Here is a 19,443-nt window from a genome sequence, read left to right as displayed (position 1 = left end):
AAATATACAATACCATAATCACAACATGTAAACACTTAACATTGCATATCGCAATATAGAAAAAACAACACCTAATATTGCAAAGATATAAAAAATAGTAATCTGATGGTTTGGTGAGAAAATAGTAACTGTCCAGTAATCCTGAAATAAACTAGACTGATAGATATGGCAAAAACTTAGCAATCAATAAAATTAGTAATTAGATGGATCTCACCAGCTATTGGCGAAAGAGGAACCCAGTCCAAAAGCAGATAAGATCAATCAGGTAACATTTGCAGTCAATGAAGGTGGTGAAGCTTGAAATCTTCTCTTGGGGCTGTGAACTTCCTTCCAAGGAGGGTTATTCTCAGGTCTTTGAGGAAGTTGTAATGCAGGTAGCTCGAATTATCAGTTGGGGATATCAAGCTTTGGCAGACCGAGACTGGAACAAAATGAAGGCAGATCAGAAAACGAGGATAGGGAGTGTATTTTCCCGGCCGAAGATACTTGGAGGTTGAAGGGGAAGCCCCATGGATATTTCAGTTGGCGCTTGCAAAGTTCATCAGTAACAGGTTTTAGGGATTTGCGCTGTTGAAGTTGAAGTGTGTGCCAGGACAGATCTTGGAAAATTTGGATTACTGCACCATTGAAATCGACTCCATCCAACTGTCTTGCCTTACGTATAATTTCATCTTTCTGTGCATAATAGTGTAGGCGACAGATGACATCGCGAGGACGGTCAGCTGGGAGACCTCTTGGTTTCAAAGCTCGGTGTGCCCTATCAAAGGTTATGCGTTCATTCGGGTCATTTCCCAGAATTTCCTTAAATATTTTTGTAAGTGCATCTGTTAGTCTAGTGTCACGATCCAGTGCAAGAATTCCTCTGTTGAGGACGGTGAGCCGAGGGGTTCGGGTGACTAGGGGAGTGACTAGACTAGGTCTCCTAGTTGCGGCCAAACCCAGGTTTGGCTAGACCTGCCCAGAGGCGCGGAGTCTAACTCACTTGGTGGTTTTCTCCAGTGACCCCTCCAATTGGGATTTGGTTTTCAGCTGCACCAAGTGAGCAGGTCGCGGCCCTCTGGACAGGTACCTGGGAATGGCAGAAGACCGGAAACTATAATGAATGCAATAGCACTGGAGGTGAATGGAATGAATGAGCTCTGGAAATGGAACTGAATGCTATAACACAGGCATGGACTGGAAACAGTTAAGTATGCAGAAAAACACAGACAAATACTGGGGATTGCAAAGGCAAGAGCAGAGTGGACTCAGGGAATATATGGGAATGCTGGAAATGATTGGAGCTGATTACCAGAGACAAGACACTGAGCAAAGAACACAGACATATACTGGAGATTGCACAGACAAGAGCAGAGTGGACTCAGGGAATATATGGCAATGCTGGAAATGATTGGCAGAGACAAGACACAAAGAGAAGTCAGGCATACACTAGGAGAGTGAATGCAAGTGCAGATTTGCACTGACAAGACACAGGGCAGATTGACACAGATATGTGCTGGGAGGTCCAGCTGTGAGCTAATAAATACCAGCAGGTAATCTGACACCTCAGTGACACAAGGAAGCTGCAATACTAGCAGCACATATACAAAGACACAGACATAGAAAACAAAACAGTCTGGATACTGGGAGAGAACTACTCTCAGACTAAGAATAGCTTGGAAGCTAATACTGGAAACTGGAGAACTGTGAACAGGCTGAAGTAACTCTCTGAAAGATTAGCACAGAGCAACGCTGGTATCACTGGAACAGAGAAGAAGTTGAACAGCAACTTCCTGGAGTTCTGGAGGCGGATTTATACCCAGGGGTAGCAGATTACTGGAGCACAGCATCAGCTGACTGAAATCATGCTACCATAGGTTAGGAGTACTGTCACATGAGAAGAACTGTCATGGCGGCGCCCATGATGGGAACTCCGATCCCCAGCACACACAGCCGACCATGGAAGCTCGCAAAAAGCTCCTAAGGCAGAATACTCAGCCCCACATCCATCACTGCACCAGACGTCTGACCGCAAGGAAGTCAGGGGAAGCCGGCAAGGAGGTTAGAGAGGCCGATCCTAGGCTGAACCCTGACAGCTAGATTGGGTGACGTCTTCTGGTAGACCTCTAATGCGTACATTATTCCTCCGTCCCCTGTTGTCAAGATCTGTCATCCTTAGGTTTATAGCGCAAATTTCTTTTGTTTGGGCTGAAATCATATCTTTCAAGGAGGCTAAGCAAACATCTGTGGAGTCTTGATGATCCTCCAGGAGAGTAACTCGCTCATAAATCTGCGATATGTCTTGTCGGACAACAGCAAGTTCCTGTTGGATGGTGTCTTGAAGATCCTGTTTCGTGGGTAGGGTCTTCATGAAGGAAAGAATATCCTGAGGATCTCTATCCTTTTTAGAGGACGTTTGAAGTTGGTCGTCTTGAAATAGGGACATTGTGGGGATTTTTGGGGAGGAAGGGAGGCTGGGCGTTGTAGGATCTGCTGTGACTTTGGCCGGAGTGGTATGTAGAAATGGTCTCAAGTCTGCCTGAGAATGAGGCCTCTTTGGTTGAGGTGTGTTGCCTTTTTGAGGTGGTTTTTTATTTTTGACCATAATGTAGCATCAGGGAAAAGTTCCGTAAATAGTAGCTTAGGTCAAAGTTAGCGACATCAGGTTGTAGATATGTTACAAAGGTGAGGATCCCGCCTACGGTGACTCCCTGCGGCCTGGCGTCACACAGACATCAAATCACATCGAGTAGTAAGTCAGAGAACAGCCCTGTGTTTTCCCCTTTGACCTACATATGGATGGAGATGGCGTAAGAATTTAAATAGTTAGTTAATTCTTCCTTTGCAGTTGTGGTGTGAAGAGAAAATTGCATTTAGTAGAGGTAAAATTTAGGATCTTTGTAGTGACAACAGGTGCAAGGTTGATGATTCATTCATATACTGCTGTATTGCACAAATGAGGAGTGGCAGGATGTCAGTCAGACTCTGTCGTTTTTGGATGGGATGAATACTCACCCTAACGTCCAGCTTGATCCTGGGTGCAGGTATGTCTCAGGGTCTGTTTCCAAAATGGCGGCGCCCCGCATTTCGCGGCTACGGTGAGATGTGCCCTCAGAGGGTCCTGGGGGTCTAAATTATCCCAGCGCCTGTCCCCATGTCTCCAGCAGAGCCCAGCGGAAGGTCAGGAAGGCCGTGAAAGCGCCCGGCTGCAGCGCGGCGACTCGATCCACGGGGCTCCAAAATCGAGTCCCAGGCCTCTGGAAGTGTGGTAGGCCGCAATGACGCCGGAGCCGGCGCTCGTTCTCGAGGCACACAGTGGGGCTCAGCAAGATATCTGGAGACCGGGGGTATCAGATAAAGCCCCCTGAAACCACTGGGACTGCTGATTATTGCCCATTTAGTGGGGCTTCAGAGGAGCTGCAGCAAAATGTGTCCTCTCTGCTTGGCTGCCAGGCCACGCCCCCCCATGGGGTACTTTGCTGTTTGTGTTGGGAGTTGTAGTTCCACGTGGCTGACCACCCTCTGAATAAAAGTAAGGGCAGCAAACCTTCCCAGCGCTCTTTGAGCCTCTCATGCAAGAGGTAAAGGCTTCGGGGTTAAAAATAAATTAAAAAAAGCTTTGGTTCTGGTAAACCCACCCAGCAGTGCAGGGGTTAAGGTAGTTGCAGAGAGCTCCTAGGACCCGGCAGACACTCACCTGCCTGAATTGCAGTTTCCTTATGATTTAAGTATAATGGGGATTGCTCACTGAATTCTGTTCCTCTCGGACATATACAGACATGCAAATCTTGTTTTATCAAATATCCTATCATTCTGTTTTAGTAGGGGATACAAGATCACTTATCATGAACCTATATGAATATGGTAAAAAATATAAAAATTACACCCACATCGTGCTTGGTTCATAATTGAATCTATCGTCATCGTACTGCAAGAAGCAATGATTGTGCCACGAACACCCACTAGAGAGTGGATTATATTGGAGGGGGGAACCCAATGCATAAAAAGTACATGGAAAGTGAAAGAGGCACCTAAAACATGTGTTTAGATATTTTCCCAGTACATGTGTGAAGAAGCCTTAAGATGTAGTCAGGATGCCGGCAGTCACAATACTGATAATGGCTTCCTGACTGACACGAAGTGTTAGGCCCTAGGGGGAGGGTTAGGTTGTGGGAGGGGTGGGTTAGGGAGAGGGATAGGGTAAGGGTTATAATACTATGAATGCCGTTCAGTCGCTAATTTGCGGTGCATGTCGCTTTAGAAATAATTGCTTTCCAGTCTAATCATATGGTTCCAAAGCACAAATGTTATTATGTAAAAAGGGGTAACACTATGTAAGTTTAACAATTAGAGTAAAAAGCAATGAAATAGTACAGCCGATACATACACTTGCGCACTGGTCCCAGTATACAGTCATTCGGTCCAGAAGTCTGCGGTCGCAAAGAAGATGTCTGAACACTGGGGTCAGGACACAAGCCTATATACCTTTTACAGGTTTCAGAGTTAACAAAGGGACAAATTAACAGGTTTTCATTGGTTCTTGCTTCTGGTCAATCTGGTCATTGGTCAGTTCATACGGTGTCATCAGGGGTTTGGCTCAGTCTTCCAACGGTCACATTATGTAGCTTCCCGCCGAAGAACTGGTTAAAACTGGCTACAACACTGCATACTAGTAATAACATTCTACTCAATAACTCCCTATCATCCATAACTAGCAGACGCATGATGCAACTTTGCCGATAGAAACGGATGTCTCAAAATAAACAGAGATATAGTATGATACCAAACATGACCTGTCCACTGTATTCTGAACCTTAGCTCTCCATTAAGTACATCTTACATCATAATTATTAGCTAACAATACCTTTAATAACTGTGGTCATTAACTATAATGTGTGGGAACCATTTTATATGTATGCGTTTGCATATGTGCGTCTGTGTGTGGAAATTCGCATATGTGTGTATGTGAATACATGTGTGCGTTCGCATTTCTGCGCATTGGATTGCACCGATGCAAAGTAGCATCCAAGTAACTCATCATCAGACTATAGACGACTATATCGTCAGATAATAAATGTAAAGCGATCATACCCAATTATTTGACTTTGACAGTCCACCCTTTGATAGCAAACATAACTATCATATTCTATTCTTACTCTATTTAGTCAGACATAAATTATCTAATGTTCTATACGGTATGACACAATTTGGTCATTGAACCGTCAATAGTGCGCCTCAGGAAAGAGTAAAACAACCCTTATACGCACTCAGTGGATCGATACGGGACCATTGGTAGGATGTGGGACCTCATCTAACCTATAAAGGAAGTTTGGGAGAATTGAGACTACATTATGTATGATGTTTAACGGAACATTTACAATACATTTTATTATTTCTGACTTGGCCTATTCACATTTCATTATCTGATGGTACATTCAATTTCAGGATTGTAATGCAGTTCTTTATCAACCTTAGTTAATTTTCACTGTTTACCTTGGTGGTACATTTTCCACACTTCAACACAGTAGGAACACATCTGACACATAAACCAATTACTAAAATGACAACAAGTATAAGAATAAGGAGCTTTCCTACACTAGCAATCATTTCCTGGACCCACTGGCCCAGACCGGAGAACCATTTTATAGGGTTTAACCACGAGAACCATTTCTCTACCTTTTACCTCAGTCTCATACAAGGAAGTATGGTCCTTCCGAAGTTCCCATTTCAGTTGTAGGATTTCATCTATTCTCCGGTCAATCACCTCTTTGGGTCATTAGTATTATTGGTGATGTACATGCAACACTTGACACCAAATTGGGTGGCTAAAGTCACACAATATCCACCAGTAATAGATGTCAGGTAGTTTAACACTAGCCTATGCTGTACCAATTCCTTTTTATAAGCCTGTAGCTCCTTACCCGTATACCTGAAAGTGTCATCACACATCTCGGTGATGTTGTCTATTAATTTAGCCAGGTCTTGGATGTATCTAAAATTTAAAGTTCCCAGAGTGATCCTGGTGGGATCTAATGCTACCAAAATTTGGAAACCAGTCGTTTCACTAATCAACTGTGTGGCCATATGTTCTTCACCAGGGATCATATTTCTTTTGTCACGATGTTCATACTACATGTGTATGTATGGAGGTGGTGCGGTTTTATTGATACCAATCGTTTCATCATGTGTAAGGGTCATTACCTCTGGGAACAATTTGCCTATAAAACATAAACCCTTGGAACTCGGAGATAACCAAGAATAAGTCCTTCCACAAACATAGTATACATTATCTGGGAGGACATAAGGTATTTTATGATTCTGCACAATATCACATAAAGTTTTGACAAAACTACCTATGCCTATTGTCCTCATCTGCTCAGGACACATTCAGCCTGAATAACTTTTCGACAATAACCCATAGAAACTTTTCCAATAGATACCACATTCGGTCTGCTCCTATGTCCTTGTCTCTGGGGTTCATCACTACTGGTGTGGCGAGCCATTGTCTGATCCAATAAGTCGGCTTCCCAATTCAATTTCTATGTATGATATGTTTTTAGATACAGCAAAGACCGATCTATGGAGTATTGGTGGAGCTTTAATATAGGGGACCTCGTGATGTTATACTTCCCATCTATGGACCTCCCTCCCTGTTATTCAAGGCCCTCAGAGAAATTTAACGGGAATGGTACTAATCCTACATTATGTTGTCCCTGAGGCACGTGAGTGCATACCTAACATTCAGTCTGGTTTAAGACCTTACCCACTAAGGAATGGTAATCCTCTAAAGGATGCCCGCCCAAATACAGATTACTCTTTGACTGGCATCGTTTGATGCATTTCTCATCAACTAGGGATCCACAGTACTCACAGATACAATATTCCTCAGACAATAGCTCCTCACACTGTCTCCGAGTTCCATGGCTAACCGATCTCTTAATAATCCCTGAACTGAGTTTGACCATATGTTGCCCTGATCGTTCTATCACTTTCTCCGATTTCACTCTATCGACATCACTATCGGCCTCCCTCTCCGAACAGAGAAGAACCCTGGAACAAGAAAGAGAAACAAATCGCCACTCCATTGCTGGGATAGCAGTCTGCACACGTCTCTGGCTCAGGTGTTTTCACTGCAGTCTCTAGTCCTCCCGGAACAGGTTTGCAATCGACAGGTTCACGTTGTCTGTCTCAACTTCGCCTTGTACCTCCTTCGGGTGGTTGACCTTTCTACAGTGAGTGGAATGGACCCAGGTATATCTTTCTGCTACCTTCAAAGATGTGGTACTTGTCATCAACACCTGGTAAGGACCTTCCCACTGGTCTGTTAAACAACCTGAGCATAACAAATTTCAGATCATAAAATATTCTCCAGGTTCAACATCATGTCAGTTTGTTTCTGGCATACCAGGTAACAGCATTTTCAATTTCTGTTGCTGCTGTTTCAATTGTCTGCTCATTTTTATAAGATATTGCACAGTAACCTCATTATTACTCTTCAAATCATCCTGTGGTCTTATAATCAAATGAGGTTGCCTTCCAAACAGTATCTCAAAGGGGGACAGATTAAGAGGAGGTCTGGGAGTGGTTCTGATGCTATGGAGGACTAGCGGTAAGGCTTCTGGCCATCCTAATCCAGTTTCAGCCATGATCTTACTCAGTTTATTCTTAATGGACATCTTCACTCTCTCCACCTTCGCACTGGCTTGTGGTCGGTAGGGGGTGTGAAGTTTACTATTGATTCCCATAAGTTTACACATGTTCTGGAAAACATCACCAGTGAAATGAGTACCCCTAATACTTTCTATGATTCTAGGGATACCGTATCTGCATACGAACTCCTGAACAATCATTTTAGCCGTAAAAACAGCAGTATTAGTGGCAGCTGGAAATGCCTCTACCCAATTACAAAATACATCAGTACAAACTAATACATACTTGAGATTCCTGCAAGGTGGTAATTGGATGAAGTCAATTTGTATTACCTGAAAAGATCCATCTGTCGGCGGGATATGGGATGGCTCGGTTGGTATTGTCTTCCCGACATATTTCCTCAAACAAGTCAGACAGGACTTTGCCCTTCTTCCAGCTTGAGAAGAAAAGCCTGGTGCACACCAATATGCTCTGACCAACTTGCACATACCTTCTTTTCCCAGGTGAGTCAGACCGTGCGCTGCCTCAGCCAGGCTTGGGTAGTATGCCCTGGAAGCAAGAGGCCTACCTTGTCCATCCCTCCAGAGTCCAGATGACTCTTGACCACATCCCTTCGATCTCCAGACCGCCTTTTCCTGTAGAAAACACAAATCTTGCATTTCAATTAATTTCTGTGTGTCTATTGTCTGGAAGACCATCACTTTGTTAGTTGGTATTTTTACATTTGACCCTGCTGCCCATTTAGCAGCTTCATCTGCTCTGTTATTGCCCATTGACACTGGGTCTTCTTCGCATGTGTGGGCTTTGCATTTGATGACAGCTACTGCCTTTGGTAACTGTATTTCTGTCAGAAGTCCTTTTATGTGCTGTGAATGTGCTACTGGTGTGCCTGCTGCTATCATAAAGTTCCTAAGACGCCAAAGAGCCCCAAAATCATGTACTACCCCTAAGGCGTACCTTGAGTCAGTGTATATTTTAGCTGATTTACATTCTGCTAACTCACACGCTCTCCTTAATGCCACTAGTTCAGCCACCTGGGCTGAGTGAGGTGGACCAAGTGGTTCAGCCTCTATGATATCCTTGTCCACTACAACAGCATAACCTGTGCATAGTTTTCCTGTGTCTGTCTGTCGATGACAACTCCCATCCATGTAAAACGTCAAATCTACATCTTCCAATGGTGTGTCACGTATGTCTGGTGTTGCAGTAAAGGTCTGATTCAAATATTCCATACAATCATGTGTGTCAGTATACCTACAAAACTCACCTCCAACCAGAAACTCACCTTCCACTCTTTGTGCATCCTGAGGGACATATGGTAAGTACGTTGCTGGATTTAACGTATTGCACCGTTTAATGGTGATGTTTGCAGGTGCTATCAGAGCTAGTTCCCATTTTGTGAACCTTGCTGAAGAGACATGTCTGGTTTGGGCTGAATTCAACAAAGCAGATACTGCATGTGGTGTATAGACAGTTGTATCATGCCCTAATACTACGTCCTCGCTCATGTTTACCAGAAGAGCAGTTGCAGCTACACTTCTTAAACATGTCGGGAGTGATCCTGCCACAGTGTCTGCTAGCGTCACCATGTTTCTGTGTGAGGACACCTGCTGCGCAACCATCAGTTTCAGTACAATATAATTCAAAGGGTTTTTCATAATCTGGTATTCCCAAGGCAGGTGCTTTTGTCAGACTATCCTTAAGGTTAAGGAAAGCCTGCTCTGTTTCCTCAGTGTGTATGACACAGTCGGGTTTTGCGGATGAAACTAAGTCCTGCAGTGGTAATGCCAAAATAGAAAAACCTGGGATCCACGTCCTGCAGTATCCACACATCCCCAAGAAGGTACGGATCTGCTGCTTGGTTTGCGGCAGTGTCATGGTCTGTATGGTCTGAAATCTGTCCGTTGTCAAGTGTCTTAGCCCCTGGGTTAGACAGTGTCCCAAGTATTTGACCCTAGTCTAGCATGGCTGTAATTTGTCCTTTGCAACCTTGTGCTCTGTTTGTGAAAGATGAAGCAACAACAGTTTATTATCATTTAAACATGCAATAAACGAATTATAGCACAACAACAAATCATCTACATATTGAATAAGAACAGACCCATTGCTTGGTTGAAAAGATTGCAAACAGTCGTGCAAGGCCTGGGAGAAAATACTGGGGCTATCTATGAAGCCCTGGGGAAATCGTGTCCATGTATATTGTACCCCTCCGTAGGAGAATACAAATAGATATTGATAGTCAGGGTGAAGAGGGACAGAGAAGAAGCAGAACATAAATCAATGACAGTGAAATGAGTAGCACATGGTGGAATCTGCATGAGGATGACAGCTGGATTGGGCACTACGGGGAACTGGCTTTCAACAACTTTGTTAATGCCTCTAAGGTCCTGTACTAATCTATAGCCCCTCCCACCACCTACAGTCAGGTGCATAAATATTGGGACATTGACATAATTTTCATATTTTGGCCTCTATTCACCACCACAATAGCTTTGAAATGAAACAAACAAGATGTGCTTTACCTGCAGACATTCAGATTTCATTTGAGGGTAATTACATCCAAATCAGGTGAACGGTGTAGGAATTACAACGGTTTCTATATGTGCCTCCCACTTTTTAAGGGCCCAAAAGTAATGGGACTATCAACTCAAAAGCTATTTCATGGACAGGTGTGGGCTATTCCCTCGTTATTTCATTATCAATTAAGCAGGTAAAAGGTCTGGAGATGATTCTAGGTGTGACATTTGCATTTGGAATCAGTTGCTGTCGACTCTCAATATGAGATCCAAAGAGCTGTCACTATCAGTGAAGCAAGCCATCATTAGGCAGAAAAATCAAAACAAACCCATCAGAGAGATAGCAAAAACATTAGGTGTGGCCAAATCAACTGTTTGGAACATTCTTAAAAAGAAAGAACGCACTGGAGAGCTCAGCAACACCAAAAGACCCGGAAGACCATGGAAAACAACTGTGGTGGATGACAGAAGAATTATTTCCCTGGTGAAGTAAAACCCCTTCACAACAGTTGGCCAAATCAAGAACACTCTCCAGGAGGGAGGTAGGTGTATATGTGTCAAAGTCAACAATCAAGAGAAGACTTCACAAGAGTGAATATAGAGGGTTCACCACAAGATGTTAACCATTGGTGAGCCACAAAAACAGGAAGACCAGATTAGAGTTTGCCAAACAACATCTAAAAAAGCCATTACAGTTCTGGAACAACATCCTATGGACAGATGAGACATAGATCAACCTGTACCAGAGTGATGGGAAGAGAAGAGTATGGAGAAGGAAAGGAACTGCTCATGATCCAAAACATACCACCTCATCAGTGAAGCGTGGTGGTGGTAGTGTCATGGTGTGGGCATGTATGGCTGCCAATGGAACTGGTTCCCTTGTATTTATTGATGATGTGACTGCTGACAAAAGCAGCAGAATGAATTCTGAAGTGTTTCGGGCAATATTATCAGTCAAATGCTTCAGAACTCATTGGACGGCGCTTCACAGTGCAGATGGCAATGACCCGAAACATACTGCAAAAGCAACCAAAGAGTTTTTTAAGGCTAAAAAGTGGAATGTTATGCAATGGCCAAGTCAATCCCCTGCCCTGAATCCGATTGAGCATGCATTTCACTTGAAGAAGACAAAAATGAAGGGAAAATGCCCCAAGAATAAGCAGGAACTGAAGACATTTGCAGTAGAGGCCTGGCAGAGCATCACCAGGGATGAAACCCAGCGTCTGGTGATGTCTATGCGTTCCAGACTTCAGGCTGTAATTACCTGCAAAGGATTTGCAACAAAGTATTAAAAAGTGAAAGTTAGATTTAGGATTGTTTAGTTTGTCCCATTACTTTTGGCCCCTTAAAAAGTGGGAGGCACATATAGAAACCATTGTAATTCCTACACCGTTCACCTGATTTGGATGTAATTACCCTCAAATTAAATCTGAAAGTCTGCAGTTAAAGCACATCTTGTTTGTTTCATTTCAAAGCCATTGTGGTGGTGAATAAAGGCCAAAATATTAAAATTCTGTCAATGTCCCAATATTTATGCACCTGACTCTGTGTGTGTGTGTGTGTGTGTGTGTGTGTGTGTGTGTGTGTGTGTGTGTGTGTGTGTGTGTGTGTGTGTGTGTGTGTGTGTGTGTATATATATATATATATATAGAGAGAGAGAGAGAGAGACAAATGCTGCAAAGTAAGAATTCTTTAAAAAATAAACTTAACACTTATTTTTGATCAATTAACAAAGTGCAAAGTAAATGAACAGAAGAGAGATCTAAATCAAATAAATTTTTCGTGTGACCACCCTTTGCCTTCAAAACGGCATCAGTTCTTCTAGGTATACTTGCACACAGTTTTTGAAGGAACTCGGCAGGGAGGTTGTTCCAAACATAGTAAAGGTAAATTTGGTGCAGCGCTTGGCCTATTGTGATAATTATGGAAATCAGGTGTAATAATTTTATTGTTTGATTTGTATATGGCGGTATGTACCAATTACATATTGATATAATAATGATGTATAAAATATCAGGACCAATGGATATTATTAATAATGATATTTACTTCAAATAGACAGAGAGTAAAAAATTAGTAAATACAAATGAAGATAAAGGATAAAAATATCAATAATGTTCCATACAATGATCAAAAAAGATCTGTATGCTTTGATAGTTTGCCAACTGGTTATTCAGATGTATGTTCCCAATATTGCAGACCAAAGTATAGGTATATTCAATAATTGATTTTCCAGAAATGTGACAGTGTGGCGTCCCGCTACTCTGGCTACTGTAAAGAATGTGGAATAAAGTTTGTGCACATAAAGGTGTTGGTCTTTTTTTTTTCTGTGTGGTACTGTGGGTAGAGTATGGAAGGTAGTGGGTGTGTGATGCTCCGGATTGGGTCTCACTACCTGCAGGTCGGGATTCTTATGGCACACCCATATAGGGCCGCCCTCGGAGTGACTGCTACGGAAGCGGTGGACAGTGACCTTAGGGGTGACAACCTCGGTTTGGGCTCCAAGAAGCCTGTTGCCGGGTGTTCCATCCCTTACAGAGACACTGTTCCAATTGCACTTACCATTGACTCAGTTGCGCTCCACTCCTGTCTACGATGTCATCTTTGTTCTGGTGCCGCTGTTCTGTCTTTGCCATGCTTCCGGGTATATCATGTCGCATTAGTGGTGTGCTGCTGATCGGGAATGTGGTTGGAATAACGTCTTTGGGTTTGAGAGAGTTCTTGCCGTGGGTGGGGAATATGTAATGCCCAAATGCGTTTCAGCCTTCTGTGGCCTTCTAGGAGGTAATCGTTCAAATCCTTCTGTCTCTTCATGTAGTCCCAGACAGACCAGATGATGTTGAGATTAAAGCTCTGTGGGGGCCATATCATCACTTCCAGGACTCCTTGTTCTTCTTTACGCTGAATATAGTTCTTAATGACATTGGCTGTATGTTTGGGGTCCTTGTCCTGCTGCAGAATAAATTTGGAGCCAATCAGCCGCCTCCCTGATGGTATTAGGGCAAAGTGAAAAAAAACTTAGCTGGCAGTAGGGCTTTTTGTCCTTTGCTAAATCCTTGTCTCCCTACTTTTGGAGATAATGAATTGGGATAGGAGGGTGGACATGGTATACCAGGGGAATTGATTACCTTACAATGGGCATGTTAAACCTAAGAATATAATTTTTTGTGTATGCAGTGAAGGCATTTCATGCTACTGCGTGTGGCAGGGGAATTGCCTCATGCAATTTGGGTGAATGTGCCTATTACGGGTTAGTCCTGACAAAATTGGGATGGCTATGAGATCCATTGGGTTTATTCGCAGAATTCCTTTTGTATGACTGCTGTTTTTGCATAAATTGATGCACTTCATTGTAATGTCCATATTTTATTCTGGTAACTAGAACAATGGATGTATTTTATTTAGTAAATGTTTCTTACATCAGGTTTTGTTTTGTAATAAATTATTTTTTTTTTTCCTTTCTCTATAGTTCTGCTAAATTATTGATCACCGACAAGCACATGGATACATGGAAATGATTTTGTATGCCATCATTATATATGAAGAGTTCAATGTACTGTACCAAGAAGACGTTTAAGAAAATATTTGACAAAATAATCTTAGAATAGAAGAATATTCTTCTCTGAACCGATTTAGATTATTTTTCATCTCTTCTACATTTTATACATCTCTAACGATTCATGTGTGCCTCAGACTACAATGCAGTGATTGGGTAGAGTCATAAATAGCTACTTTTAATATATTGTTCAAAAGTCCTACACCTGGTTCTGCCAGATAGTTCCTAGAATTATTATTGCAAATTAAATGTAAAACTGTCCATCCCTTTTAAAATGGACTGCCATTCTCCCCAATTTCTTTATAATCATTGTTCTAAACTTGTATATTGTACACATTTTAATTTAAACATAGCTTGCATTGTTTTAGTAGTACAGACTTTTATATTAGCCCATTTATATATGTGCACATTATCTGGGAACATAATGCCTTTAGTAATAAAGACACTGCTATATTTAGATAGATTTTATGGATTATCAGCATAATTCTGCATCATACAAGACAATTAAAATGTGTTTACACAATAGATACCAATTGTCATAAGGTAGATGTGTGTCTGTTTGTACTACCAGAACTTAAAAAAGATTGTATTTGCTATAGACAACTTACCCCCATTTTAGGTCTGTGCATCATAACAAACAATGGATAGAGTATAAATGTAATACTGTTTGCTGCAAAATATACTATAGATCACTGTAATGAGATTTTACATCACAATGGATTCCCATCTCATCTATTTTATTATTGATACCCCTTGCTTCAGAATTTGTATCACACCACAACGCAAGATCTAATTTCTATTAACAAATAGTACAAAAATGCTATCTTGTATGTGAACCAAAAGCCTATAATGGTGTTTTACCAATCTCCATTGTGGAAGTGGGACAGTGTGAAGACATTGTAATATCAAGTGGATGGCTCTTCCCTTATGGACCCTGTGTCTTTTGTTAGAGTAAATGTACCTTGTGATGGGTTATAGATTTAACTTTGCAGCTAAAATAGAAACTTCTGATTTTTTAGCATATGAACAAGTTACAGATTAGATTTCAAGTTCTTTGAATGTTTCTCTAGTCTTAATGTGAAAACATGCATTTATCAAGACTAGCCAAGGTGAAAAAAAAATAAATATATATATATATATATTTGTATTTATTTATTTTTTTAAACCAGTGTCTGCAGTTCTTACATGTAAGTAATATTAAGCATTGATCTTAGTGGATTATTCATATAGCTGCCAGTTTCATTATGGGAGAAAGTGTTTAATAAATCTAAGTGGCAAAGTACTCAGATATGGCTAATTTTGATCCCCCAAAGTATAATTTCTGTGGCTTCTATTTGAGGAGCCCTGATTGTAAAATGGTGATGTTCTGTGTTCTTAGATACTTACAGTGGTATTGTATATAGTTTATTTATAATAAAGAGATTAAAGATTGTACTGTTATAATCTCCTGTAAATTATATGGTAATAATCGTTGACTGGTGATGTTATCACGTACTTGCAGAGGTTAGCGATTATATCATTCCTATTTTTTCACTACCTGTGTAGACCCTATGGATATTATAAAGTACAATGGCGTTTATATCCCCTTTAAAAATAACTGTCTGGATTTGCTGCCTTATGTTTCTCAGTGGTATTCTTATAAAATAACATATTGGTGTATTAGCCTACACATGATTGTACAAGACTGTCCTTAGAGGGGATGTATAAATCATATAAAATCCTTTTGTTCGAATGGTGCTAGCAAAAGTGGCTTGGTATGAAATGCCACAATGTCCCTTAATGCCACCATGTCAACATCTACTGTATTCTATTTCTCTTCCTTTAAAAATACATTGGCGATTTTTTGTTTTTTTAGTGTCAAAGCGGAGTAAATTTCAGGGTTTCCAATTAACTAAAACTACGAGCAAAACTTTTATAGGATAAAGAAGGCAGTGTTTAAATTAATTTACTTACAGTATTTGTAATCTACAGTGTTGATCTGGCTACCTTTTAACATGCCATAATTTTTTTTCCAATTTATATTCAATCTCTATTCTAATGTAAATTTAGGAATTTCTGTTTGAAGGCAGAGCAATTACCTGTAAATATGAGTTTGAAAGTAAATTATCTGGAATATAGGCCTACCATGTCATTCATAAGGCATGGCTATAATATCTACTACATATGTGCATTTTTAGAGGAAAAAGCGCTTCTGTAGTAGAGTATTTATGCCAGATAAAGCCTAACACATGAGGATAGGACAGTCTTAAATGCAATTTGTATTGCACTAGCAAATTAAATTTCTGTTGGAACATATTGTACCAGCATTTTGAATATAGCCTATACATATGTGATTCTTGACAATACATTAAATCCGTTCGTATATAATAGAATATGTGCCAATTCTCGTTCAGTAGTTTTGCTGAAATAAATTGTTTACAAATTATTCACATATTGTCATGGTAATTTTTTTTTTTTTTTTTAATGCAGTTTTGTTTTAAATAAAAATATTTTTGTCTCCAAGAGCCATCTATGCTGTGGTTGCATTGTAATTTGTACCTGCAGATTTAACTCTTAAGATCCTTGCAATACGATTATAAATATGCAAATAGGATATCGTATGCCGATTGCTAACAAAACATGGTAATTGGGAAACTTATCTTTAATGCTCTTGCAGATACGATATCTGTTAGTGAGATGTGGAAATCATCTCACCTTTGAAGATATTTTTGGTAAAAGGGGCACCATTCTCACACACCACAACTGTGTAATATTTTCAGGCAAACACTGCATTATATAGTATTCCAGAATGCATAAACGATAACATTGTATAATACATATAAGCTGATTCTAATATCCAACAATTCCATCTTCATACAACACATACCACCAGGGGCAGATTGGGAACTTAAAGTGGCCCTGGAAAATTTTCTGAAAGTGGCCTCAAATAGGCGGAGTCAAATAAACTGTAGGCAGGTCTATATAGAAACCTTGGTGGGGTTATCAAATCTCTTGCCCTAAAAACAATACAATACAGAGATTATACATGTGACCACAATACAATAAAGGCAGCATCTGTGTGAGACTCCAGTACAGGACAGATAGCATCCCAGTGACCGCCATACAGGACAGACAGCATCTTAGTGACTACCATACAAAACACACAGCATCACATTGACTGTCATACAGGACAAAGTATCTAAGGGACTGCCATAAAGTAAAAACAACATTTTAGTGACTGCCATAAAATGCATACTAATGTTCACCATAAAGTAACCTCTCCCCATCCATTAATTGCCATATAGGACAGACCGCAACCCACAGGGCACCATAAAATATATATTAGAATCCTCCAGCTGCTCGGTCTCTACATGCCCAGTTATTGTCCAACATATGCATGAGATTCCCAAGAAGCAGCACCCTATCCGTGGTCTGTGTCTGCCAGGCTGTGTGGGAACCTGCAGGGGACAAATCCGGCTTATCCATTGAGAACAACTAATGGGCCTTCTCCAGGAACCATAGAGCCTTGCCTGGATATTGGATTTTGATGGCGCTCAGGGCAGTGCCTATACAGCACTGCGCCTCATTCTGGTTTGATACCTTTGTGGAAGGGCTGGTTCTCCAAGGAATGTTTGGGCGAGAGGAGGAAGAGCTTCTCCCTATTTCAATTAGAATAGACATAGTAAAGTAGTAACAAAGGATAGTGCTGTGTGTGACTGAAAACCATGAAGAAAAGCAATGAAATTAACTGCTAAATGCAAGCTGTATGAGAGTACTAAAAATAAGACCTAAAATACTCAAAAATGCTAAACATAGACAACACAAAAAAAATCAGTGTTCTAGCTCCTATGGTGAATGATTTAGTGACCAAACACTTGTGACCTGGAAAAGAAATTTGACCCTACCTTTACCTAGGTTATCCTGTGGTGTGACTGATCACAGCCAGCTGCTGTTCACTGCCACTCCATTTCTGTCGATCCACAATGGCTGATGGTAATGTGGGGATCTTTCATGTTGCTGGTGTCCCTAGATGTATGTGTTCAGTGATGGGGGGAGTGAGTGTGGGGGTTACAAGGGGACTAGCAGACTGAGTGAAGGGGGTTATAAGTGGACTAGCAGCGATTGTGGGAGCAGAGGGAGTGAGGAGGTTACATGGGGGTGTGCAGCGATGGGAGCAGAGTGAGGGGATTACAGGGGGTGTGCAGTGATGGGAGCAGAGTGAGGGGATTACAGGGGATGTGCAGTGATGGGAGCAGAGTGAGGGGTTTACAGGGGGATGTGCAGTGATGGGTGGAGCAGAATGAGTGAGGGGTTTACAGGGGCATGTGAAGCGATGGGGAGCAGAGTGAGTGGAGGATTTACAGGGGCATGTGAAGTGATGGGGAGCAGAGTGAGTGGAGGATTTACAGGGGCATGTGAAGTGATGGGGGAGCAGAGTGAGGGGATTTACAGGGGCATGTGAAGTGATGGGGGAGCAGAGTGAGTTAGAGGATTTACAGGGGCATGTGAAGTGATGGGGGAGCAGAGTGAGTGAGGGGATTTACAGGGGCATGTGAAGTGATGGGGGAGCAGAGTGAGTGAGGGGATTTACAGGGGCATGTGAAGTGATGGGGAGCAGAGTGAGTTAGGGGATTTACAGGGGCATGTGAAGTGATGGGGGAGCAGAGTGAGTGAGGGGATTTACAGGGGCATGTGAAGTGATGGGGGAGCAGAGTGAGTTAGGGGATTTACAGGAGGACTAGCAGTGACTGTGGGAGCAGAGAAGGGATTTCAGGGGGATGTGTAGTGATAGGGGGAGCAGAGTGAGTGAGGGGGTTACATGGGGACTAGCAGTGATTGTGAGTGAGTGAGGGGGTTACATTGGTACTAGCAGTGATTGTGGGAGCAGAGTGAGAGAGGGGATCACAGGGGTATGTGCAGTGGTGGGGAGAGCAGAGTGAGTGAGAAGATTACAGGGAGCTTAGCAGTAATGGGGGAGCAGAGTGAGGGGATTCCAGGGGGATAGGAGTGATGAGGGAGCAGAGTGAGTGAGGGGGTTACAGAGGGATTAATAGTGATGTGGGAGCAGAGTGAAGTGCAGTAGTAAGTCAGAACTGGTCCAGAGGAAGGAAAAACTTAATATATGTATGTAAAAATACAAAATCTACAGGCAGCAGCCCCTTGAGCCATCTACCCACCGGCAAAGTTCCCGCTGAAGTCTGTGGCCAATCCGCCCCTGCATGCCATGCAATCCTACCCGAATACAGCCAGTATTCACAAACCTATGCTTCCCAGGCCGTGCTATTGTTCAACACATGATTCAATGGGGGTAGGGGAGGAGGAGGATAGCATAGATTCATTTGTTTAAGCCACATGGTGGTGGCCATTTTAACAAACTACAGACACCATTCCAAATTCATCTCATGATAACAAACCTATTTGAACTATGCAATATTAAAGCCTAGGATTATAACTATGATAGTTTATTACAACCCTATCATAATATAGCAAGTAATTCACAACCCTTATTGAATCAAGCACATGGTTCAAGGCCTAAGGGGGGTATCCATCAAACAGTGTACAATACATATGATCAGGGGTGTATCTAGGGATCCAAGCACCCCTGGCAAGGTAATGGACTGGCGGCCCCCTCCCCCCATAATTTCAGGAAGTGCCCCCAGTAGTAGTTCCCTCTATGCAGTGCCCCCTGTAGTAGTCCCCTCTATGCAGTTCCCCCAGTAGTAGTCCACCCTTAGCAGTGCCTTCAGTAGTGGTCCTCCTTAT

The 19,443-nt window shown here is 41.9% G+C and overlaps 1 protein-coding gene across 2 annotated transcripts in view; it reads left to right on the top strand.

The window, feature by feature from the left end:
- Positions 1-16,126, top strand: part of LHFPL3 (LHFPL tetraspan subfamily member 3) — a 66,237-nt gene extending 50,111 nt beyond the window's left edge. For both annotated transcript variants that reach the window (XM_088480240.1, XM_088480239.1), the window contains one exon: positions 13,615-16,126. In XM_088480240.1, coding sequence (XP_088336366.1) covers positions 13,615-13,631 — 17 coding nt within the window. In that variant the 3' untranslated portion in view covers positions 13,632-16,126. The remainder of the gene's footprint in view (positions 1-13,614) is intronic.
- The last annotated feature ends 3,317 nt before the right edge of the window (positions 16,127-19,443 follow it).

The sequence above is a fragment of the Taudactylus pleione genome, unplaced genomic scaffold (genome assembly GCF_031769625.1).
Source record: "Taudactylus pleione unplaced genomic scaffold, aTauple2 ptg000251l, whole genome shotgun sequence".
NCBI classification, from domain to species: domain Eukaryota; kingdom Metazoa; phylum Chordata; class Amphibia; order Anura; family Myobatrachidae; genus Taudactylus; species Taudactylus pleione.
Note: the sequence above shows the minus strand (reverse complement) of the source record. Positions and strands in the feature narration are given on the sequence as shown.